The 27,844-nt window shown below is 34.8% G+C and overlaps 1 protein-coding gene across 7 annotated transcripts in view; it reads right to left on the bottom strand.

Annotated features, from left to right (window-relative positions):
• The window catches only part of FER (FER tyrosine kinase), a 461,875-nt gene that overhangs the window by 344,343 nt on the left and 89,688 nt on the right, over positions 1-27,844 (bottom strand). Inside the window, exons 7-8 of one of the 7 annotated variants that reach the window (XM_058440647.1) lie at positions 22,930-22,967; positions 21,655-22,539 (exon numbers count right to left, since the gene is read on the bottom strand). The exons of the other annotated variants lie outside the window; for them this stretch is intronic. Coding sequence (XP_058296630.1) covers positions 22,957-22,967 — 11 coding nt within the window. The 3' untranslated portion in view covers positions 21,655-22,539; positions 22,930-22,956. Of the gene's footprint in view, positions 1-21,654; positions 22,540-22,929; positions 22,968-27,844 lie in introns of those variants that run through there. 7 annotated transcript variants of the gene reach the window in all.

A 27,844-nucleotide genomic window follows, 5' to 3' on the forward strand; every position in this document is an offset into this window, starting at 1 on the left:
AAGAGCCCGCATTGCCAAGTCAATCCTAAGCCAAAAGAACAAGCTGGAGGCATCACGCTACCCGACTTCAAACTAAATTACAAGGCTACAGTAACCAAAACAGCATGGTACTGCTACCAAAACAGAGATATAGACCAATGGAACAGAACAGAGCCCTCAGAAATAATGCCGCATATCTACAACCATCTGATCTTTGCCAAACCTGACAAAAACAAGAAATGGGGAAAGGATTCCCTATTTAATAAATGGTGCTGGGAAAACTGGCTAGCCATATGTAGAAAGCTGAAACAGAAATAGATCTTAACTTGAGAATTTTTGATGGCAGTCTCCCTTCTGTTGCCATTCTGCTTGGGCTCAGCAACCATCTGAGTATTCCTCATTTAAGAATCTCAGTACCCCAGAGCAAAGAGCAGAGATAAGGTGAGGGTTTTTGCAAAGAGGGACGATTTCAGACCTCAGACCATTCCTACGAAGAACAACAGAATGAGAAATAGAATTCCCTTGCTTTCTCATCATTCCTCCAATTCTGATGCTCAGGAACTACATCCACATCGTATAAACAGAAACAAACCTTCTGGCAGACTTGTAAGTCTCTACTATCAATAAATCCTAGAGTTCACAAATACTAGAATCACCACTGACTTCTAGGGAGCAACACATAATTATTTTAAAGAGTTTAATTCTGTACCCATTGTCCATTCACTGGCTCTTGCACATGCGGATATTAATAACTGTCCAAGTTTTTAACAAAATGTTACCCAGATAATCTATTTCACGTTATAACATAAAGAACTTCTCAATAAGAAAATAATCTTTTCACCTGAGTATCTCTAACCCCTGTCACTGCTGACCAGAAACATGTTCTAAAACTAGAGTGGCAGGAGGGAAGCAAGTACATTAATTCAGTTCTCACCTGAAGAAAATCAGAAAGAAAAAAAAAAAAAAATTTGAATCACTAAAGTGATGCAATTAGGAAACGAGGAAGTCAAATTGTCCCTGTTTGCAGATGACATGATTGTATATTTAGAAAACCCCATCATCTCAGCCCAAAATCTCTTGAAATAGTTTTTCAAACTTTTTGACTACCACCCACAAGATAATATATTTTATGTCATGAACCAGTAAATAATCATATATGTGTTTATAGAAATTTAATATAAAATGATTATTCTCCTTACTATGAGGTATGCCCAGTGATTTTTTCAAAAATTCTAATCTATTTGAATTTTTTTAATGTTTATCAGAAATCAGTAAACTTTTTGCCTCAGTTAAAATAAATCCCCAGAGAAGATTTATCTCACTCTGCATGACACTTGGCACAATTTTTTAACTTAGCAATTAATAAAATAACTTCGGTAATACTAACCATGAATGATTTTTAATGTTCTAAGGAACATATCCTCCCACATAATCAGTTACTATAATAATTTTTCATAGAATAATATAATAGCATTTTTATCCATGAATATTACTACTTAGCATTCTTCTTACGGAATATACTTCATTAAAAGTCCCCAAAAGTCAATGCAATTGCCTGGGTGCAGTGGCTCACGTGTAATCCCAACACTTTCCGAGGCCAAGGCGGGTGGATTACTAAAGGTCAGGAGTTCGAGGCCAGCCTGGCCAACACAGTGAAACCCCATCTCTACTAAAAATACAAAACAATTAGCCAGGTGTGGTGGTGCGTGCCTATGGTCCCAGCCAATTGGGAGGCTGAGGCAGGAGAATCACTTTAACCCAGGAGGCGGAGGTTGCAGTGAACCAAGATCAAGCCTCTTCACTCCAGCCTGGGCAACAGAGCTAGACTCCATCAAAAAAAAAAAAAAAAAGGTCAGTGCAACTGACATATCTATGGCCAGCCCACAGCCTTCCATCTAAAAATGATCACCCCTTTTTGTCTCCACCCACACAAGTTAGGAGGAGGCTCCTATACGGAGCTGACATCCAAGATCTAAGGTACATACCTGACAATATAGGAACCAATATTTTGGCTAGAAGCTAAGTCATATGAATTCCTGAATAAGAGTAAAAGTTCACTAACTCCTGCTACAGAAGCTGCCTTTTTTGAGGCCCGTTTCAAGGTTTTTGGTTTTTGGTCTGGTTTTTTTTTTACTCACCATTTTTAAGCTAGTTTAAGTTTCTGTTTACTACTTGAAATTGAACAAATTAATTCTGACAACAGTTCAAAAGGTCAGGTACAATTAACCGGGTAAGTTAATTCCAAGTAATAAAGACACTTTCCACAGTCCACATGTTCATAATAAGAAAACAAAACAGGAAGTTACCATGCAAGTGTATTTGAGTATTGTGTTCTAAGATGTTACTTTTTACTGTCAGTTCAAAAGGTATAATCAATTCACTGAATTCCATATTTTGCCTCTTACTTAAAAATTTTATTTTGTTATATTAACTATTATTCCTAATTAATTCCCTAAATTTTTTAGTCTAACTTCAGAAGACAGTCTCTCTACACATTTTCATTGAGACATTTAAACCATTTAAACCACCCATCTGTCCTCTCATTTGCACAGATATTTAAACTGCACACTACCCATCTGTCTTTCTAGCTGGTGTAAAATGATTCACTAAACATACAACACTCAACTCACTAAGATTTTATGCTCCAAGATAACATTAGAAAAGTTGAGAATTTCCCAGATACCTTTTTCTTTATTAAATATAGTATATGACAAACAACCTGAAGCCATTAGAGCCAAAATTTAATCAACAGCTTACCAAAGGTCATTAATAACAATTACAAAAATATTTAATGCCTTTGGAAACATCCATTGCAGAATCCATTGTATTAAAATAATAATAGTAAATTCTCAAAACCACTTTCAGGTTTAAAACCAGATTTCAGGTTATGTTTTGACAGATTTTGGGGAGGAGTACTTCACAGCTCACACTTCTACATTTGGTTATAAGGCATACTTATGCATGCACATTATCAATCAATCTGTTATCTCCTTCCCTTGCAGGTATAAACAAAGAGTTTTAAAAACATGCTCACTTACCATGATTTGGAAAGGGATTCTATGCTACTTTTTACTGATTTGTTTTAAAATAAATGTTTAGGGTGCTATACAGGATATATAAGTCAATTTCAGAAATGTTAATACCATATAAAAACCAATGTTACAAATAAAAATTTTAAAATTCCTTTTACTTAACAAAATTATTGCAAAAAATAACCTAATACAATTCTATTTACTTCGAAATATCTCAGATCACTAATATACTTTCTTAACTTTTAAATAAATGCATATGATCTTAAAATTAATGTGAAGTACACAGAATGAAAAAATTCTTATTTTTCATTCAACAGACACAGAATCCTATCTTTGTTTTGTGCGCTTTTTGCTTTTTTCTTTAAATGATGACAGGCATTGGAGCAGGGCATGAGTGTTCTACATGTCAATCAACAAGGAGGAAAACATCCAATTTTTCCTCCTCCACATAATAAAATTCACAAAGAGATTAAATTATAATTTGTTTGCCACAACTTGTTGACAAATCTATTTAATGTTTTGTAATAACAGAATGTATAAACAACATGTCATGCCATAAACAATATTATGAAGCTAGCAAAACTCAATTATGTAAGTTTGACATTTACAAGAGAAAGGCTGGACTACTCATTAAGCTAGCCTAAAAAGTCACTTCTTTTATTATAAACTTCTGAAGTGTTTGCCATTTGCAAATTATGGTAGAAACCTGCTGATAATAAATAAGAAGTGATTATTTTCTAAAAATAAAGTGCCTTCAAGGAGACTCTGCTTTGATTTGGATTACTAAACATTCTACCACCTTACAATTTTCCTTTCTTTCAGAACATTCCTTGTTAATATGATTTGGCTCTGTGTCCCCACCCAAATCTCATCTGGAATTATAATCCCTGTAATTCCCATGTGTCAAGGGAAGGACCAGGTGGAAGGTGATTAAATCATGAAGGGGTATTTTTACCCCCATGCTGTTCTTGTGACAGTGAGTTCTCAGAAGATTTGGTGGTTTTATAAGGCAGTTTTCCCTACTCTTGCTCAGTCTCTCTCACCTGCCACCATGAAGTCATGCCTCTTCCCCTTCCACCATGATTGTAAGTTTCCTGAGGCCTCTCCAGCAATGTGGAACTGTGAGCCAATTAAACCTCTTTTCTTTATAAATTACCCAATAATTACATGTCTTTATAGCAGTGTGAAAACAGACTAATACGCTCCTCGATTTCACAATTTTACTTATTACTCTACACTCGCTATCCTAGGCACACTGAGTATGAAGAAAATGAACAGGAATTCATCTTAACTTACAGTTACTTGGGTCAAACGTATACATACGGTTTTTTTACAAGGAAGTTAAATTCAAGTGTGATATGTAGAAACAATGAAGGAGCTACCTTTTTTACTCAGTATGGTTCTGACAAGAGCAATGTTAAAAAGTCAGTTCTAGTCTCAGCTTTTCCTTTGATTAGATGTGCAGCCCCAAGCAAAACATTTAATCTAAATTTTAGTTTCTAATTTTTAAACATAGGAATTAAATTATCTGCCCTTTCTAATTCACTGGGTTGTAATGCAGATTAAATGGCAGAAAATTGACAAAATGCAGTTAACAGCAAAGGCTAAATAAAGCACAGAATTTGGAAAGACGAAAAGAAAACATTTGCGTTTATATGCTCCTATAAAGCATTTTAAAAAAATAATGGGTATGGCCAGGCGCGGTGGCTCACACCTGTAATCCCAGCACTTTGGGGGACCGAGGTGGAAGGATCATGAGGTCAGGAGTTTGAGACCAGCCTGGCCAATATGGTGAAACCCTGTCTCTATTAAAAAATACAAAAATTAGCTGGGTGTGGTGGTGCGCACCTGTAGTCCCAGCTACTCGGGAGGCTGAGGCAGGACAATCACTGGAACCCGGGAGGTGGAGGTTGCAGTGAGCCGAGATCGCATGACTGCACTCCAGGCTGGGCGACAGAGCAAGACTCCATCTCAAAATAATAATAATAATAATAATAATGATAGGTATATACATATTTTGCTACTTTTAATAAATTTCCTGGCATAAGAAAATTTGATTTATCAAGAAACATTTATTAAACATTTTATGGGTTTTGAACTGTTCAGAGAACTGAAATAGTGATACTTTATTTAAAAATTCAACATAAAACACCTTTAAAGAGCAAGTTCTCAAATTCTGTGTAATATAATTTCCTTGCATATAGTGATTGCTACATTCAATTGACCCACAGTCTTCTAACAACCTGTAAAGTGAATGATGTACCATGTCCAGATCTATATTCCATAATTTCACAATACTGTGAATGAGGGAGTTCTGGGTAGCTGGGATGTGGTAGCAGCATAATTCTGAATCTCCCACATATTACCCCAAAATATAATAAAGAACAAAATGAAAAACATAACTCATACCCTCAGCATAACAGGCAGAGAAAGTCCAAATTTTAAATTGGCTATGACCAGAAAAGTAAACACCAAATCTCCACAAATGATCTCTCCCCCTCCCATAGCAAGCCTTTACGAAGACCAAAAGCTGTTGGGTGGGTTGGTTGGAGGTTGGTGAGGCAGGGGCAGGGGTAAAGAGAAGAAACAGCAGCGTGCTTAAGACTGATCTAAAAACAACCATCAGAAAAAGAAGGTCTGCTCTACTTGTGAAAATACTGAAAAACTGTAGTGGTAGATCACAGCAGTGACAGCAATGTAAGAGTTAAAGAAAGAGGAAGTGAGATACTATTTCTCATCTACCAAATTGAGAAACGCTCTCTTGGTGAGGATGTGGAGAAGAAACTTTCATACATTTCTAGTAGAAATGCAAATTGGTATAATCCTTATAGAAGGAAAATTGGCAATATCTAACAAAATCACATGTAAGTATACCTTTTAACCCAGCAATCACACTTCTTGGAATTTATATCACACTTTTGGGAATTCATTCCTCCAATCACACACACAAACACACACACATACAAAACACATACATAAGGTTATTTATAGTAGCAGTACATATAATTAGAAAAATCAGAAACAAGCTATATGTCCATATGTAGGAAAGGGCTTAAATAATCTTAAAATAAAGTGGCATGCAGCTGTTGAAAAGAATGAAAAAACTGGCAAGAGACTGTGAGGACAGAAAAAAAAAGAATGAAAAAACAGTCTACCAACTTGAATGTTGTCATTTTCAAGATGCATTATCAATGGAAAAGCAAAAGAAAAAGAATATTATATAATCGTAGTTTTGTGTAAGAAAGAAAGGGAAATAAAAACGATTGAATTCCCTATATGGTTTTGAACAGTATTAACTTTTGGAATCACTAAAGTTTCACATAGAAATAAATAAACAAAATTAACAAGGTTAAGGGGGGGGAAATTAAAATGAGATACAACAGAAACAAATGAACCAAATTGTATTTCCAGTGAATAACACTAACCACACTAAAAGGAGAAGGGAAGTAACTTTGTAAAAAACTAAGTAACTTTGGAAAACAGTATTTGATTACAATAGAAGGCTAAAGACAAAAAAAGCTTTAAACAAATACTAAACTGTAGTCTTTAAGTTTCATTTTTCAGAGGTATGAGTTAGCAATACTGAAATTACTTTCTGTGTATTCTAGCATTTGAGCAAGTAAGTAAAATACTGTGAATAACAGAAGCTAGGTTTCTCACTGCCAGAGAAAGCAGTTGCAAATATATAAATAGGAAGAGGAGGAATCAACTGTATGGTATTGGACTAGAATTTTAAGTATCAATGTGAACCCCTCAGTGTATTCCTAGATAGACCAATAGATAACAGAAAAAAGCACAGGTGTACATAAGTGTGTACGTGTTGCTTATTTCCTGTCTCTGTCAATTAACAGGACCTAGAATAAGATACTCCACTAGCAATGAGCACACCAATGGCCAGATACTGTTTTCCAAATACAATTCTCTACTAAAAGGAACTAAGGTTTCATAGAGAAATGGAACCTGAAGTAGGAAAAGAATAAGATGAGCCAGAAAATATGTACTCAATGTAGGAATGTGTCAAAAGGACAGAGGAGCCAGTTTGAAGTGGCTCCCACTGGCGAAATCTGAGCATGATAGTACATAATTATGATAGTATAAAATTATAATCCATGAATAAAAATCAGAATCTGTGACTTCATTCTAATACATTAAATTAATACATAAATTTAAAAAATAAACAGGAGGGAAAAGCCCTTCCTTATATTAAAAACAAATTAATAAATGTAAAAGGAATAACTGAATTAGAAAATTACCATTTCCCAATTGCCATAATAATAAATGATTTAGGCAAGAACCATTGATAGACATAAAAATAGTGGGTGAAAATCTGAAGAGTAACACCATATTTACATAGTGTCAATGTTTTCCCTGCAATGCTTATTAACTACAAAGAAAAATGAAAATGTAACTTTAGTGTGGAGAAATCAAGCATATACCACCTTACTCCAATGACCAAATTAATATCCAACAATGGGATGAACTGACATCATGGACCTGATATAAAGCACCGACAACAGAACATCATTTCTATGGTATTCCTATGAAAAATAAATAACAAATCAAGAAATTTGTTTGCAAAATCAAGAAATTTGCAGAAAAACAAATCAAGGAATACTTCACAAGATAACTGTTCTATAATGCTCAAAAATGCCAATGTTTTGTGACCCATAAAGACTATTACACCTGTTCCAGTGTAAAGGCAACTAAAAAGATATGACAATGAATAAAAATACATTTATGTTTTTATATTTACACATACACACACATGCATACATATGTACGCACCACATACAGAGACAGAAAAGCATAAAGCAAATGTGGTAAAATGTGAACATTTGGGATACATGAGTGAACAGTATATGAGAATTCTTTGTACTATTCTTTCAACATTTCTCCAGGACTGAAATGATGTTAAAATATAGTTAAAAGAAAGCTGTGAAAATTGGATCAAAATTTTAAAGTATCAGAATATTCATTATATCTAAAGAACTGGTATTATTTAGCCTAGAGATAAGAAACCTCAACAATTTGTTCTTTAAATATCAAAACACTGATTTCCTAGTTCAGAAAAGAAAATTTAGTTTTAATTTGTATGTCTCCTAGAAGGTATGTTTCCACTACATGTAATATTAATACACAAAGAAGCCACACTGAAAAAAAAAGATTTAACTCTACTTTAGAAGACTAGTCAAGTGTGTGGAAGAACAACATTTACAGAAAATTTAGGGCATTCATCCTTTAAATGTTTATCTACAATCTATGGTGTCCTAGGTTATGTGAGGGATGCACAGTTATAGTCTCTTCCTAAAAGATATTGGACAAGAAAATTAAAATGAAGGTCACCAAATAGTCATCATGTTAGGATATGACTGTATCAGAAGTGTAGAGATCATCATTAATTTAGCATAAACAAACACACACTAACCTCCAACTCCTAATATGTACTATGATACGAAAAGTATCTAATAAGTTGATGAACACACTTAATAAACTGGAGAAAAAGCTACATGTTATGCATAAAATATCTCTAGAAAAAGCAGACAATATCTGTTGCCTCTGGAGGAGAAAAATGAATAATGAGTTGGAAAAAAAACCTTTTCATTTTATACTTAATGGTTTGTACCTTATGATTTTGAAATCTGAACCATATTAGTGTGAAGAGGGAGTCTGTGAACCCCATTTTTAAAAATTACTCTGAAGAGAACTTCCATAACTTCCACCAGCATATCTAACCTTTTTATCTGAATCTATATCTCTCCATCTCTCCTAAGCTATTACTACGAATAAAGTGTCCTTGTTCAAAGTGAAGACTAATCTGTTTATTAGGGTACTAGATGTATCCTCTCTCACCTACTCAGGGACACTTCTCCAGCAATTCTTCCTTCATTCCTGCTGCCTCAACTGTTTTTCCTTCCCTGGAAGTGCACTTTCATCAGCAAACAAGCTGTAATAGCTCCCAATCTTGAAAAAAAAAAAAAAAAAAAAAAAAATCCTCCCTTTACTACACTTCTTCCAGTTAATTCCGTATTTCATTCCTCCCTTTTACCGCAAAACTGGTACTAGTTATCTCCAGTTTCTTTTTTCTCCTTCTTTTTTAAACCCAGTCCATTTAGGGTTTTCCCTGTACTACTCCACTGAAACTTCTCTTGTCAAAATCACCACTAACCTAGACTTTGCTAACTCCAAATCTTAGTCCTCACCTTATGTTTTAGCAGTATTCAACCTAGTTGATCACTTGCTCTTCCTTGAAACCTATCTTCCCACATTTGTCTTCCAGAATAGCACATTCACTTAGTTTTCCTTTTATATTGGTCTTTTGTATTCTTCTTTTTTTTTTTTTTTTGCTGGAGTGCAGTGGCGCGATCTCGGCTCACTGCAAGCTCCACCTCCCAGGTTCATGCCATTCTCCTGCCTCAGCTTCCCGAGTAGCTGGGACTCCAGGCACCCACCACCATGCCCGGCTAATTTTTTGTATTTTTTAGTAGAGACGGGGTTTCACCGTGGTCTCGATCTCCTGACCTTGTCATCTGCCCACCTTGGCCTCCCAAAGTGCTGGGATTATAGGCGTGAGCCACCGTGCCCGGCCGGTCTTTTGTATTCTTTTTAACTCTTTATTTCCCTGACTTCTTAATGTTGGGCTCAGTCTTTGTTAAGACTCTTTTCTTTTTTATCTTCATTTATACTACTGGTAATGTCATAAAATCTCATGGCTTTAAATGACAATTAACATTTCATATTTATAGTTCTACTCCAGACCTCTCCCTGGAACTGCTGAACTAGAGATTTAATTCAACAGTTCCACCTGAGTATCTAATAAGACTCTAAAAACCAGTCTTCCCACATTTTTCCCATTTCAGTTAACAACAATGCCATTCTTCCAGTTGCTCAGGCCAAAAATCTTGGAATCAGTCTTTTCTTCTTTCTCTCACAAACTACATCCAATTCAATGGCAAATCCTCTAGGCTTTTTTTTTTTTTTTTTTTGAGACAGGGTCTTGCTGCTCTGTCAGCCCAGCTGGAGTGCAGTGGGGGCAATCTTGGCTCACTGTAACCTCCGCCTCCTGGGTCAGGCAATGCTGGTGCCTCAGCCTCCCTAGCAGCTGGGACTATAGGCGTGTGCCACCAGGCCTGGTTAATTTTTTTTATTTTTAGTAGAGACAGGGTTTCACCATGATGGCCAGTGGCCAGGTTGGTCTTGAACTCCTGGCCTCAAGTGATCCATCTGCCTCGGCCTCCCAAAGTGCTGGGATTACAGGCGTGAGCCACCACGTCCAGCCAGCTCTACTTTCAATATACAGTAGATTTTCATTATTTGTGAAAGCTGTATTCCTGAATTTACCTACTGGGTATAATTTCTTTAAAACCCCCAAAACAATACACGCATTGCATTCCAGGTCAATTATAGGCATGCCATGTGCAGAGCAGCAAAAAATTTGAGTAAAGGCACAGGTTCTTAGCTGAGGTTGAACAAAGTTAGGCTCCACTTTTTGTTTCAGCTTTCACAACTGTAAACAATTTTCAGTCTATGTGGTGCATTTTTCACATTTTTGTGAATTTTGTTGGTGATTCACTGTTTGAAATGGCCCTAGTGCTGAAGTCTAATGGTCCTACACTCAAAAAGGCTGTGATGACCTTTAAAGAGAAGATAGCTGTATTAGGTAAGTTTCATTTAGCCATGAGTTATAGCACTATTGGTTGTGAGTTCAATATTAAATTAGGCGTCTTTAAATGAAAACATACATAAAACAAAGTTATGTATTGATCAGTTGCTGAAAATGTTGTGTCACTGCTTGCAGGAAACAAACCTTTATGTCCCCTAGGTGAAACAAGTCAGCACTAACTAATTTAATGTACACAGTGACTTTATCAAACTACCATGAATAACAAGAATTAATTGTTTATACAGAATTTGAGCACTTCTCAGCACTTCTTTGGCTACCAACCAGGTCCAAACCAGCATGACCCCTTGCCTAAACTACTGCAACAGCCTGGAAGTAAGTGTCTCCTTACTTCTGCCCTTCCTCTCTCATTTCAGACTATTCTCAAAAAGGTTACAACAATTATCCAGTTAAAATGTAAGTTCATTCACGTCACTCCTCTGCTCAAAACACTCCAATGGCTTCCCATCTTACTTGAGTAAAAGTCAGTGTTTTAAAAGAACTACCAAGATCCTACATAATCTATGCATCGCCTGTCAACCACCATCATTCTTCCTCTCTGAACTCATCTCATACCTCCACGCCTCTCTCTTATCAATCAACTCAGTTACAGACAAAAAGGCATCTGTACTGATCTTCGAATATGCCAGAAATGATAAAATCTCAATGACTTTGTTTGGCTATTCCCTCTACCCAGAGTACTCTTTGCTACAGATGATCACATGGTTCACTCCCTGACTTCCTTCATTCTTTATTTAAATGTTTCTTTCTCCATGAGGAATACATGATCATCTTCTCAATACCCAATCTCCTACCTTGTTTCATTTTTCTCCATGGAATTTATCACCATTTCATATGCTATGTTTCACTTATTTATTTTATGAATCAGCTATCTTCTGCTCTAAAATGTAAGCCTCAAGGAGGCTGGGATTTTTGTATGTATTGTTATCTACAATATCCCAAATTAAGACAACAGTGACTAACATATAGCAAGAACCCAACAAATAGTTCTTAAATGCATAAATTGATAAAGTTCTTATTTGAAAAAAAGAAATTTAAACAAATCAATTTTTAAAAAGTTATTGAAAGATTATAATTTTACCTTGTGCTGTTTAGATCACGCTGTTTACATTATCAATACTACCCTCTGATATTTATATCATCTTTTTAGTAATTAAGTCCAAAACTAATATTGCTAAGAAGCTTACCTATATAGAAGAAAGTCAGCAAAAACATAGAACTTCTCTTAATTTTTTCACGTGTAGAACTTAGCTTTGTTTACTTAACAAAACTAAGCAAAATATGGACAATTTAGGAAGTAATACAAAGAATATAAATGAATCCTATAGCATATTGCATCCCATATAATTCAGCATTTAATGAGATTATTATAACTGTCATTCCAATTTCTGCACAGCTTTAGCCCAATGCAAATTAGATTAAAGCTAAGAGTGCCATTACTTTTAATTACCTTGTAAAATTCCTATCATATTAAGGAAATTTCACTTCATACTTTACGCAGCAAAAAGCATTCATTCCATAAGTTAGCTGCTGATATATATTAATCACTAAATCCAAAAATAAGTGGAAACCTCTCATTTTCAGGTAACTTCAGTAGAACTCATGACCAACAACTGTAGCTTGAACTCTACTTCGGCAACTACTATGTCCAATATGAATTTTTCCATATGTTAAACTGAGAAAGAAATTTGAATTCCAGAATATAAGGACCTCCATATATCACCCAAACATGATTTTGATATTTAAACATCGCCAAAATATACAGATATTGAATAAGAAGACTAGTTGCCATTCTTGGTGACCTCAAATTGAGGAAATCATCTGAAAGAGCTTTTAAAAAGTCGTATCCATTTTTTAAAATGTGGACTTATTTAAACATAAATTTAACCATCTGTCTCAAGGCTGGACTCATTTCAAACTGGTTTTCATAATTAAAGTACTCTACAGAGACCACTCAACAGATCTAATCAATTTTAATTGGCTATAAAAAATCATAAACTATTCATAATGCATAAAGAGGCAATTTAAGAAAATCTACTTCCCAACTACAGAAAAATTTACTTTTGAATGAGACTTGCAGCTACTCCCCACAGTTCTAGCAGTAGGTAATCCTCTTACTCTGTCTGCTTAGGGTAAATGACGGCTTATAAATAATCAGAGGGTTTACCAATCCCTTAGCACTCTTTTATTTATCACAGAGAAAGGATAATTAGGAAGATAGTTTGTTTCCCCACTTGTGTGATAAAAGAGGGTGAAGAGAACTCCTTTCAAGTGCCTCTAGACTGATTGACACGGGCATGTGTAATGTGGAGTAGCTATCCTGTTTTCTTTCTTTTACCTGAACATGATGTATGATAAAGCAGAAGCATTCAGACTCCTACTCATGTAAGGGAAGGCCTTATAAATACTATGATGGGTATTTTGAGGCTTGCTAAACATAAAACCCTAGCATAATTCTAGACATACAGAATCAATTAAGTAGGCTATATCTGAATATATAATTACAAGGTAGTTATTTTTAACATCTTTTCTGATACTTCAGAATATCTTTAAGTAAACTATAAAATTTCAAAGCAAAATCACATTTGAAATTATTAAATTCAATACCATACAATTCAATATGGTTTTGCTTACATATTATAAAATTGGCATGCATTATATTTACTCTTAATTTTTTTTTTTTTTTTTTTTACTTTGAACAAAGTACTACATGGCATCTACACAAGAACCTGCATGTATATATAGGTGAAGATGACTGATACGGTTTGGCTATGTCCCCACCCAAATCTCATGTTGTATTCCCACATGTTGTGGGAAGGACCCAGTGGGAGGTAACTGAATCATGGCAGCAGGTCTTTCCCATGGTATTCTCATGATAGTGAATAAATCTCACGTAAATAAGTCTCATGAGACTGATGGCTTTATAAGGCAGAGTTTCCCTGCCCAATCTCTCTCTTTGCCTGCTGCCATCCATGTAAGACATGACTTGCTCCTCCTTGCCTTCTGCCATGATTGTGAGGCCTAGCCAATCATATGGAAATGTAAGTCCATTAAACCTCCTTCTTTTGTCAATTGCCCAGTCTTTATCAGCAGCATGAAAATAGATTAATACAATGATGTATATTACCTACAGCATGAACAAGCTGAGGAAATTGTGAGCCCAAAATAACTGGGAATAAATAAATTCATATAACTCTCAGAACAAATCAGGAAGGATGATAAACTCCACTAAGACTCTAAAACTTAGGTTAATGTGTTTTGGTCTTTCATTATCATTAACAGAGTTTAATTTAATTCATGTTCTTCACAGGAAGAAGCAAAACCAACAAAGGCCATGGACACTGAAATCAGACAGATTTGGTTTCAACTATTTCTTTATTCTCCCAATCATGTACTTAAAAACTGTTTGTCTATGAGAAATTTCCAGAGAAACTATCTAACATTGTAAGTGACCATTATTAATTTTTGTGAAAACTGTAAAATAACAGTGTAGTAAAATCAATTATGATCTGCCCTAAATAAACACAATTACTGCAATAAACAGAATACATAGATATTCTTTGCAGCATTTCTTCAGAAATCCCCTAACAAGAAAAATAAATAAAAAGTAAATCTTAAAAGTTTAATGTTTTCTAATAGAAAAACAAATAGTATTCCAACTTAAAAAAAGAGATAAAACATTTTCCTTCAAGTTTTATATAAAAATTTTTCTCATTTCACATGAGATCAAAAGACAAATCAAACACAAAGACAAATTACTTAAAGGTGTACAGTGATAAACCTAAACTTATGGAATCCCTTGAAAAATCAAGCACTACGAAAGGATTATCTAAGTATAGCATACAAAAACTTCAATTATTTAATTTATGCAGAAGAAAAATCAGAAACACCTTAACTGGAATCCTCAGATTAATTTATGAAACAAAACAGACACATGGAAAAGTATACTATAGATACCATATAGAAAAACAGTAGAGGATCATTATAAATTTCAAGAGGAAAAACAGGCTCAAAAAAGGCACTAATAATATGATTTTTTTTTTTTTTTCAGACGGAGTCTTGCTCTGTCACCAGGCTAGAGTACAGTGGCACGATCTAGGCTCACTGCAACCTCCACCTCCCAGGTTCAAGCAATTCTCCTGCCTCAGCCTCCCAAGTAGCTAGGACTACAGGCGTGCACCACCACGCCCAGCTAATTTTTTTTGTATTTTTTAGTAGAGATGGGGTTTCATCATGTTGGCCAGGCTGCTCTTGATCTCTTGACCTCATGATCCACCCCCTCGGCCTCCCAAAGTGCTGGGATTATGCCACCGCGCCTGGCCCTAATAATACGATTTTTAAACTTACATCATTTCACAAACAAAATTTTATTATTCTTCTCTCTATCATGAATCAAGGCAATGTTCTACATTTTCTCCTTGGACTGGAAGTCTTATAGCTTTATTAAAAGTGTTAATGAGACCCAGTCTAATGAATTGAAAGTTAACAATGTATAGTGTCTCATCAAAAGTTATCAGGCATTCAAAGAAGCAAAAATATCTACCCAAAATGAGGGAACAAATCAATCAACTGAAAGTGACTGACACAGATGTTAGAATTGGGTGACAAGGATTTTAAAACAGTTATTACAGTGGTATTCGGTATGTTCAAAAAGTTAAGCAGATATATAAAAGGTTTAAGAAAAGACCCAAATCATACTTGAGGAGGCAAAACCTATACTGCCTGAGATAACAACAACAACAACAACAACAAAAAACCACCAACAGATGGGATTAAAGGCAATTAGGCATTGCAGCAGAAAAGATTACTAAACTTTTAGACATAGTCATAGAAACTAACCAAAATGAGACAGAAAAAAAAGACAAGGGGAAAAAAACTAACAGAGCATTAGGAGTCTGTAAGAGAACTACAAGCAGCCTAATACATGTGTAACTGGAGTCTCTGAAAGAAAGCAAAAAGAGAAGGGGAGACAGAAAATATATGTGAAGAAATAATGGCTGAAAGTTTTCCAAATTTGATGAAAACTAAAAACTCAAAGAAGCTCAAAAAACACAAACACAAATTAAAACTTTAATAAAAAACTTACAACAAAGTAAATCATGATCAAATTGCTTAAAACCAATGATAAAAGGAAAATCTTAAAAGCTACCAAAGGAAAATGAAATGTTCAGAGCAACCAAGATAAGGATTAGAGCAGATTTCTCCGTGACAACGCACGGGAGAAACATCTTTAAAAACACGAAGGGGTAAAAATTTGTTTAAAAAAAAATTCTATACCCCCAAAAAATATATTTTAAAAAAGAAAGTGAAATAAATATTTTGTCAGACATACATAAAGAATTCATTACTTGCAGACCTACATTACAAGAAATGTTAAAAGTAAGCCATTCAGGCAAAAGTAAAATGATACCAAATAGAAATAGAGATATAGACAAATAAATAAAGAATGCTGGAAAAGATAAGCACTTGGATAAATATATGAAATATTTTATTACTAAAGATAATTTACTATTTAAACAAAACAAAAGCAATGTAGTGTGTAGTTTGTAACATAAGCAAAAGTAAAATATATAAAATATATTACAATAATAGCACAAAGACAGGAAAGGGAGAAACAGAACTATCCTACTGTAAGATTCCCATACTATATACACGTGGCATATATACAAAGTGGCATAATATCAGTAAAGGTATATTATAGTAAATTACATACAAAATAAAATAAAACATTAGAGCTAACAAATCAGCAGAAGAGATAAGAATCTTCAGAAAAATGTTCAATTAATCCAGAGAAAGGTAGAATAAAGGCAAAGTGAAATACAGAATACCTGGAACAAAAAGAAAATAAACTGCAAAATGACAGATTAAACCTAACATTATAAAAAGTTACATTTAAATACTGGTCTACATGCCACTAATTAAAAGGTAGGGATTATCAAGAAACAAAAGCAAGAGATAACTATATGCTGTTTACAAGAGATGCATTTCAGAAATAAAGGCTGAAACTGGTTAAAGTATGAAAAAAGAATATAGATAGGTCAGAAGTGGTGGCTCATACCTGTACTCTCAACACTTTGGGAGGCCCAGGGAGGCAGATAACTTGAGCTCAGGGGTTTGAGACTAGCCTAGGGAACATGGCAAAACCCCAACTCTATAAAAAGTTAGCTGGGCATGGCAGCACATGCTTGTTCTCCCAGCTACACAGTTGGCTGAGACAGGAGGATTACTTGAGTCCAGGAGTTCGAGGCTGCAGCGAGCTATGATCGCATCACCACTGCACTCCAACCTGAGCAACAGAGTTGGAGTTGTAAAAATAAAATATAAAGTAAAAAAGGAAAAAGAAAAAATATATTATATAAACACTAATCAAAAGAAAGCTGGAATGGCTACATTAATATCAAACAGAATGAATAACAGAGCAAACAATATTATTACCAGGCATAATAAAGGTCATTTCATAAAAATAGTCAGGTCATCAAAAGAATATAATACTCATAAATGCTTACATACCAATAATAATTTCAAAACACATAAAGTAAAAACTGATAGAACTACAAGAAGAAATAGACAAATCCACAATTATAGTTGGAGATTTCAATATCCTTCCGTCAATAACTGATACAACAGGTAGACAAAAAAATTGGTAAGAACATAATAAATTTGAATAATACTATTAAACAACTGGACCAAGTTGACAATATAGATCACTCCAAAGAACAACAGCATAATACACATTCTTATCAAGTGCACATAAAGCATTTACCAAAACAGACATTTACTGGCCATAATAAAGTATTACATAAATGTAAAAGAAACAAAGTCATAAAAACATTCTCAGACCACAATGAAATTAAATTTTAAAAAATTAAAAAACTCTAGAAAAATGATAAAACATTAGGAAACTAGACAACACTCTTCTAAATACCCTATGAATCAAAGAAAAACACACAAAAAAACATAATCAAAAAGGAAATTAGAAAGCACTTTGACCAGAATAAAAATGAAAACATAATATATAAAATTGAGGGCATATTGCAAAAAAAATAGTATTTAAGGAACTTTAGAGTGCCAAATGCTTGCATTTGAAAAGAAGATGGTTCTCAAACCAATGACCTCAGCTTCCACATTAAGAAAAATAGAAAAAGTGCAAACTAAGCCTAAAGCAAGCAGAAGGAAGGAAATAAGAAGGACCAGAGCAGAAATTCTTAAAGTAGAAATCACAAAAACAGAAGAAAAAAGACCAAAAACTGGTGTTTGAGAAGATTAATAAAATGGATAAACCTCTAGTCACAATGATCAGGAAACAAGAGAAAAAGTACTAATAAAGGAAATGTTACTACACATTCTATAAATATAAAAAGGTGGGGAGGCCGAGGCGAGCAGATCACAAAGTCAGGAGATAGACACGGCTAACATGGTGAAACCTCGTCTTTACTAAAAATACAAAAAAATTAGCCAGGCATGGTAGCAGGTGCCTGTAGTCCCAGCTACTTGGGAGGCTGAGGCAGGAGAATGGTGTGAACCCGGGAGGCGGAGCTTGCAGTGGGCCGAGATCGCACCACTGCACTCCAGCCTGGGCGACAGAGCAAGACTGTCTCAAAAATAAAAAATAAAAAATAAATAAATAAAAAGGTGAATAAAGGACTATTATGAACAAATTACTATCAATACATTCTATAACTTATATGAAATGAACAAATTCCTGAAAAGACAACCTACCAAACCTAAAATAAAAAGAAACAAACTGAGTAGCCTCATTTTTTTTTTTTTTTCAGAGACAAGGTCTCACTTTGTCATCCAGTTTGGAGTGCAATGGCATATAACTTCGAACTCCCGGGATCAAGCGATCCTCCCCCTTCTCAGCCTTCAAAGTAGCTGGGACAACCAACACATGCCACCATACTTGGCTAAAATAGCCTATATTGATTACAGAAAGTGAATTTATACTTTAAAAACTTAACCAGAAAGGAAAAATAAAAACAAGCAGATCCAGATGCCTTCACAAGTGAATTCTACCAATATTTAAGAAAGAAATACTACTAACTCAACACAAATCTTTCTAGAAAATTGGTGAGAAAGGTAATCAGTCTGAGGCCAGCATTATCTTCATATGAAAATGAGACAAAGACATTACAAGAAACATAGACATAGGTGATAAATTATAAACAAAAGCTTAGCAAATCACATCCAACAATTTAAAAAGTAATAATACATCATGACTAAGAAAATTGTATCCTTAGTCATACCTAGCAAGATTTTATGCAAGGTTGGTGTAGTATTTGAAATGTGAAAATCAATCAAAAGAACCATATTAACAAACAAAATAGGTATCTATTTATCTCAATAGATGCAGAAAGAGCATTTGACAAGATCCAATATCCATTCTAACACAGAAATAGAGAAAAATTACTTCAGTATGTTTTTTTTTAAGTCTTTAAAAAACTATAGCAAACGTCATACTTGAAGGTGAAAGACTAAATAAATGCTTGACACCTAAGTTCAGGAACAAGGCAAGCCAACATTGTTTGCTCCTCTCACTTCTATTCAATATTATACTGGAGGATCTAGCCAGGGCAATTAGGCAAGAAAAAGAAAAAGAAGGAGAAAAAAAAGTCACCTAGATTGAAAAGGTAAAAGTAAAACTGTCTTTATACATAGATAACATGATCCTATAAGTATAAAATCCTAAGAAATTCATTTTTAAAAACCAACTAGACACCAGGCACAGTGGCTCATGCCTGTAACCCCAGCACTTTGGGAGGCCGAGCAGGCATATCACTTGAGGTCAGGAGTTCAAGACCAGCCTGACCAACATGGTGAAACCCCATCTCTACTGGAAAAAAATATATATACAAAAAATAAGCTGGGAGTGGTGGCAGGCGCCTGTAGTCCCAGCTACTCAGGAGGCTGAGCCAGGAGAATCGCTTGAACCTGAGAGACAGAGGTTGCAGTGAGCCAAGATGGTACCACTGTACTCCAGCCTGGGCAACAGAGCAAGACACCGTGTAAAAAAAACAAAACAAAAGCCTACTAGAATTAATAAACAAGTTCAGTAAGTTCACAGGATAAAAGTTAATATTCAAAAATCAATTGTATTTATATATATATATACACCAGCAACGAACAATCCAAAAATGTCATTTTATTTGTAATGGCCCAATACTGGAAACAACCCAAATGCCTATTAACAGGAAAATGGATAAACAAACTGTAGTAGATGCATACAATAGAGTCCTAATGAGCAATTTTAAAAAGTGAATTACTGATACATGCAACAACATGGATGGATTTCAAAATAACTATTCTGAACAAATTAAATAGAGTGTGTACTGTATGGTTCCTTTTCAAAATATTCTAAGAAATGAAAACCAAACTATACAGTGACAGAAGGCAGTTCAGTAGTTGCCTGGAGATAGAAGACGGAAGATCACAGAGAGGTGGAAGACAGGGATTACAAAAAGGCGCTAGGAATTTTTCAGGGGTGAAAGACATGTTCATTATCTTGATTGTAGTGATAATTTCACAGGTGTGTACATATGTCAAAATTTATCAAAATAAATATTTTAAATAGGTGCTGTCTGTTGTATGTTTACTGTATCAAAATGAACCTGTTAAAAAACAAAGAGGGTAAGGGCAATTCTTCCACATGGCAATTAAACACAATATATAATCCTTTATTTGGACCCTGGATCCAAAACAAACAAGGTTATAAAGGACATTTTTGTAATGAATTTGAAAACAGATTATATATTTAATTTTATTAGTGTATCAAAGTTTAATTTCTTGGGCATATTAAATTGGGGTTGTGTTGGAAAATACAGTTCTTAGAAAATATATGCTTAGGTATTTAAAAGGAAATGTTATGATGTTACAATATACTTTCAAGTGCTTCATCAAAAGAAAACTATATATATGTTCATACATATATATGTTCTTACATGTGTTCATACATGTATATATGTTCATACATATATGTGTTCACACATATATGTGTGTTCATACATATACATATATGTTCATACACATATATACACATAGAAAGAGGTAGAAACAGAGACAGCAGAAGCCCAGTCGTGACAAAATTTTGGCAATTTGTGAATCCAGTTAAAAAGTATGCAGGAGTTCATTATGTTATCATTTCAACTTTTCTACGGGCTTGAAAATTTTTTTAATTAGGTAAAAATTTGATTTTATAAAAATTTCAACTTTTAGCCAGACATGGTGGCTCACACCTGTAATCCTAGCACTTTGGGAGGCCGAGGTGGGTGGATTATGAGGTCAGGAGATAGAGACCATCCTGGCCAACATGGTGAAACCCCGTCTCTACTAAAAATACAAAAATTAGCTGGGTGTGGTGGCGCACACCTGTAGTCCCAGCTACTCAGGAGGCTGAGGAGGAGAATCACTTGAACCCAGGAGGCGGAGGCTACAGTGACCCGAGATCACACCACTGCACTCCAGCCTGGTGACAGAGAGAGACTCTATCTCGGAAAAAAAAAAAAAAAAAAAAATCAACCTTGAATGGCTTGAAGGTAGGGTCCACATCTTTTTCATTTTTATATCTCTGGCATTTACCAAACAAAAGAAATTCTTATTAAATGAGTGATTAAATGAAGGAATTAATACATAAATGTATTAGCATATAAATATAAAATGATAAAGAATAGATTCAGAATAATTTGATATTGAAATAGTTGCCCCAATGAGGATCATCTGAGACCTTTCTTTCATTTCTTTTTTTTTGTTTTCCATAGATAGATAGATAGATAGATAGATAGATAGATAGATAGATAGATAGACAGATAGACAGACAGACAGATAGATAGATGGAATACTACTCAGGCATAAAAAAGGAATGAATTAACAGCATTTGCAGTGACCCGGATGAGATTGGAGACTATTATTCTAAATGAAGTTATTCAGGAACGGAAAACCTGAGTTATGTTCTCACTGATGTGTGGGAGCTAAGCTCTGAGGATGCAAAGGCGTAAGAATAATACAGTGGACTTTGGTGATTTGACGGGAAGAGTGTGAGGCAGGAGCACTCTGTATATACTCTTATATACACCACAGTTTCTTTATCCACTTGTTTATTGATGGACATCTGGGTTGGTTCCACAATTTTGCAATTGTGAATTGTGCTGCTATAAACATGCATGTGCAAGTATCTTTTTTATATGACTTCTTTTACTCTGGGTGGATACCCAGTAGTGGGATTGCTGGATCAAATGGTAGTTCTACTTTTAGTTATTTAAGGAATCTCCACTCTGTTTTCCATAGTGGCTGCACTATTTTACATTCCCACCAGCAGTGTAGAAGTGTTCCCTGATCTCCATATCCACACCAACATCTATTGTTTTGTTTTGTTTTGTTTTTGTATTATGGCCATTCTTGCAGGAGTAAGGAGGTATCACATTGTGGTTTTAATTTACATTTCCCTGAAAATTAGTGATGTTGAGCATTTTTTCATAGGTTCGTTACCTATTTGTATATCTTCTTTTGAGAATTGTCTATCCATGTCTATTCATGTGCTTAGCCCACTTCCTGATGAGATTGTTAGTTTTTTTCCTCCTGATCCGTTGTAGATTCTGGATTTTAGTCCTTTGTTAGGTGTATAGATTGTGAAGATTTCCTCCCATTCTGTGGGCTGTCTGTTTACTCTGCTGACTGTTCCTTTTGCTGTGCAAAAGCTCTAGTTTAATTAGGTCCCAGCTATTTATCTTTGTTTTTATTGTATTTGCTTTTCAGTTTCTGGTCAAGAAATACTTGCCTATGCCAATGTCTAGTTTTCTTTCATTTCTTATGGTGACATTCTTTATTTTTATATAATTTTTGTGGAAAAATTCAAACCTATACAAAAGTAGAAAGAATTGTTCAATATCTCCATGTACCTATCAACTGGTTTGAACGATCATCAATTCAAGATCAATCATGTTTCATCTATACTTCTCTCTACCTACTCCCTAATCTTTAGATAATTTTGAAGCAAACCTCAGATATCACATCCCTTCAGCTGTGAATATTTCTGCATTTAACTCAAAAATAAAGAGAACCTCAAAAAAAAATCACAATTTCATTATCAAAGCTACAATAAGATTTCCTTAATATCAAATATCGTGTTTGGGTAAAATTTCTCAGATTATCTCATAATTTTAATAGTTGATTTTCAAAAAAGGACCTAAACAGCATCTATATAAATACATACTAAAATACTAATCCTTACAAATCCCAGGTATTTACAACATAATTTATTCCCACAACCATCCATCACTTCTTCACTGATAAGACATAGGAAAAACAGAAAGGAAGGCTGAGTATTTTGCACACCATTGGTCAAGAAAGACCTCCCACTGGGCTCTCACTCTCACCTGATGGTATAAAACAGACTGCAGGTTCAGCAGCTTAAATACTACTTTGTTACTACTGACAAAAACCTTCACTATTCATGATTTTTAAAATTAATTAATAGACCAAAGCCCACATTAGAATTATTTCCCATGAACAACAACAGCATTGATGATAGTCAAAGGAAGTTGTTAAGGCACATCATGGCAAATAGTACGTGAATTCCCCATATTTGCCAGAACCGCCAACAAACCTCTGGATGTCTCCTAAGTGATAAATCTCAGAGTATTATTTATTTCCTAATATATACAATTTAAAAGTTTTAAAAAATATATTATTTCCTTTACACTATGTAGTGCAGATACAAGCTTTATGGATTCACAAAACTGTTTTATGGCTAAACCTAAGCATATCTTTAACCAACTAAAGGTATTCAGAATTTAACCTGCAATAGGAAGGTAAAATCTATGTATTTTGCATTTAAGTACCTGTTATTTTATGCTGATGTCAAGAAACACTTCTAACTCAAATGCGTTCACTACTTAGTAAAGTGACAGCCCTGAGCAAGAGGCTTTCTTCGCTCACTGCTTCAAGCCAGCATTACCTTAAAGAGTTCATGACTGGAAAGAGTTAAACGTAAAAAGAGAAGGGTATCAGCAAAGCTTTCGGAATTGTTTTCCCATTTCCAGCTTTTTATTCCTTCTTTACACTGTTCTCTGTTTCTTCCCTCAACCCTCCTTTCTCTTCCCAGTCATCTGCTAGGCATTTTACAAACGATGGGCTGTTAACGTAATATTGCTACTGGCAAGGATGATCAATGGATCCCAAGCCACTGGATAGAAGGTTGTTGGGGGATAGGTTATTCACATATGTGAATTACATGGGGTAAAGGTACCTTCACAATGGAGAGATCTGGCAGTCACTACTTGACTTAAGTAATCAAACTTGACTGAGCACTAAGAGTAAGACAAGCCAACTTTATGTGCCTCCCGGTAGGATGCAATATAAAGTATACATTGTCATCTATGAAGCAGTCCTGTCAAAAATGTTTGACCTGAATCTAAGCAAGCCTCTAGAACTATCCTTAAATTTACAGGAAATATAGGGGATAGATCAGGGACAGGTTAAACAGTAGTCATGAGAAGGCAATCAGACAATCTAGCATATGAGAAATTTTACAAGAAAACTGAACTCCTGAAAAACAAGTCATGAGTAAAAAGTAGGAGGACTGTTCTATATGAAAAGATTAAGAGTCTACAGACACAACAATCAAATGTGGTATGTTTACTTTGATCAGATCCTGGTTCAAAGCAACAACAACGAAGGAAATGATGGAGAGAAAAAAAAAAAACTATTAGATTGGTGCAAAAGTAATTGTGGTTTTTGACATTATTTTCAATGGTGAAAATAGCAATTACTTTTGCACCAACGTGTATAAGAGACATTCTGGGGAGACTAGAAAATGGACTGGATATTAGATGATAATAGAGAATTATTTATTGTTAATTTTATTAAAAATGATAATTGCATTATGGCTTTTTAGAAGAATGTCTTTATTCTCAGCAGATGCAAGCTGAAGCATTTACCGATCAAGAGTATATGTTGCCTGAAACATACATTCAAATGATTCTGCCAATGTGGCAGAAGGTTAATACTTGTTGAATCCAGTATGCATATTCACTGTCCCATCCTTCTAATTTCTATGGTTGTTTCAATTTTTTTTTTAAAGGTTGGAAAAAATAAAATGAGAAGATGCTTGTTAGAGCTGGACGAGTAGATGTTTTTTCAATCTGTGTAAATTAAAGTCAGTCCCGATAAAGAATCTGATTAACTACTTTTAGAAAATGGCATGGGATGGCCGGAAGCAGTGGCTCACGCCTGTAATCCCAGCACTTTGGGAGGCCGAGGCGGGCGGATCACGAAGTCAGGAGATCGAGACCATCCTGGCTAACACAGTGAAACCCCATCTCTACTAAAAATACAAAAAATTACCCGGGCGTGGTGGCGGGCGCCTGTAGTCCCAGCTACTGGGGAGGCTGAGGCAGGAGAATGGTGTGAACCTGGGAGGCGGAGCTTGCAGTGAGCCGAGATCGCGCCACTGCACTCCAGCCTGGGAGGCAGAGCAAGACTCCGTCTCAAAAAAAAAAAAAAAAAAAAAAAGAAAATGGCATGGGGGTTGGGGTAGGAGGAATTTCTCTGTGGCTACTTTCTGCTTCCTGCTCTACTTATTCTTTTTAAAAACCCATTGGATATTTACAGATACTTTCCATTGCCTTCTTCTCACTCAGAGCAGACTTCCTTAACCAGCCTACAGGCACTTGACTAGCCTAACTCCTCAAATCTTCTCTTCCTACCTGGACTAACTTGGTCCCTTTTAACTTTTGATTTGACAATCACCTAAGATTCCTTTCATTTTTGGCTCACCCCAAACTATTTCCTTCACCTGATTTGTGGGAGCCACAATCCTTCACCCATGGTTCCTTCTTCTTGGTCACCTCCTCTTACTTATTCTGAAGGAACATTTAGAGGCATTTGCATTTTTATTAAATCTAGTAGAGGTGATTTCCTGTCTATAAGAGGCACTGACACGGGCCATGAACAGCTGTGGATATGTATGTGTTTAGTAGTGATGGTAACAGTGATTGCGGGAATCCTTTTACTACCTTTTGTACTTCTTTGTATCAAAGGGTATTTGTATCTAAATGTTTGTTAAGGGAATGAAGGAAAAAAAAAGAAACACCTACAAGTTATTAACTTCAGCTCAATAGGTTAAAATTATATTGGTTGTCCTCAGCATACATTATAAGTAATAATCAATCGACTAATGTTCAAATTAGTCCAAGTCAATTTAAGAAAAAATACAATATACATGTGCTCCCTCAATGTACCACACAGCAATGCACATTTAATGTTTAAGGTGTATTATTTTTAGAATGTTTAAGGTGTATTATTTTAAGGTGTATTTAATTTTTAGAAAATTAAAATGATGCTAAATTCATATTGCAAATGAATGTTACATTTTACATTATACTAAACATAAACGAGTGTTCCTTTGTATATAAATTTTAACATTCAAAATTTAAAATATCAGTTTAATTTATACAGCAGGGGTCAGGGGTTTGTAGTTTCAGCATTAACTCAGCCTTCCTGCTGGTTTACTACTACTACTACTGCTGCTGAACTCCCAGTTATAGGAACTGAACCCTTGAGTCCAAACCCATTTCTTGATCAAACATAGAATTTATCTTACTATAGGAATTATTTCCAGGCCTTGTTTCCCCAAGGCCTGTCTTCTCCAATTGGATGCTCTATGTTAGACTGGGATTGTAAATAACTTTTCTAAGAACTTCCAATGTCCAAAGTAATGACTCTGGATGCCAGACAAATATCTGAGTAGCTATTATAAGCACCCGCAGTCTCTAGGGCCCATTCCAAAAGTGTCCTAATCTGGCCCATGCAGGTGAACTAAGGTTCTGACATAAAGCCTATATATGTTGGAAAAATTTGCCATTACAGCTCATCATCCTTGTAAAGAGTAAATAACTCCACAAAACAACTCCTATTTCCATAAAAACAGAAGCAGTTTGAAACATAAATTTTTCAAAAATAAAATTTTATACTTTGTCATTTAAATATGAGTATAAACACAGTTTTGATTATAAAAGAAAAGTTTGCCTATCTCTCATGTGTGAAGTGGATATATAAAAGTGCTTATTTTAAAAATGACTATATATTCTATAGGATTTAATGTGAGAAATCAAATTCTTGAAAACAGAAAAATACTATCATGGATACCTTTAGAAAGACAACTAAGCTTGTATAATTTTTAAAAAACGATTCAAATAATTCACTTCTTACAATTTATTACAAGTATGATCTTCAGATTTTCTCGTTGCCTTCCAACTATTAATACAATACTAAATGGTGTTTCATCTGAATCAAGAGTAAAGAATAATGATTTTCTATAATCTTTTCTAACATAAGCATTAGGTACAAGAATTAAAACTTTGACATCAGAATTAGATTTTAATAAACTATATCACTAAAAACAGATATCAAAGACTTGAAAGTAATTAATGTATTTCTTTTTCTAACTAATAATTCTACAACAGATACAAACCTAGTGCGAAATACACAGCATAGCTGGATTACAATATGGTTGCTGTGGGTGAAGTTAGATATGGATATTTGCAATGTAATTTAATTAACTTGAGAATGCTAGCCAGGCATGAAGCAATGAACTTTATAAAATTAACTATTTTGACAGACTAAGAAGTAATGTTTAATGTATAAAGTTATTTTTAAACTATTCTTGATGATTTAGCAAGGGATCCCTTGTGAAAAAGCTAAATTTTGCAAGAGAGTGAGACTTGGAGTTCTCAAGTTAGTGAACCAGACTGTAAGCTCCTTGAAAGCCTGGCAAATATTGTTTTGAATCTCAGTAACTTAAACAGAGCAAGTGCCCAGTAAATATTTCTTGGTTATCTAAAGCACTCCCAAAATAACAAAGGAATAATAATTAGGTGTAGGAAGTTTGAAAATCTATGAAATAATCACACAGTGTTGGAATTTTTTTTTTTTTATACTTTAGGTTTTAGGGTACATGTGCACAATGTGCAGGTTTATTACATATGTATCCATGTGCCATGTTGGTTTGCTGCACCCATTAACTCGTCATTTAGCATTAGGTATATCTCCTAATGCTGTCCCTCCCCACTCCCCCCACCCCACAACAGTCCCCAGAGTGTGATGCTCCCCTTCCTGTGTCCATGAGTTCTCATTGTTCAATTCCCACCTATGAGTGAGAACA

Source organism: Hylobates moloch, unplaced genomic scaffold (genome assembly GCF_009828535.3).
Source record: "Hylobates moloch isolate HMO894 unplaced genomic scaffold, HMol_V3 SCAFFOLD_6, whole genome shotgun sequence".
Taxonomy (NCBI): Eukaryota; Metazoa; Chordata; class Mammalia; order Primates; family Hylobatidae; genus Hylobates; species Hylobates moloch.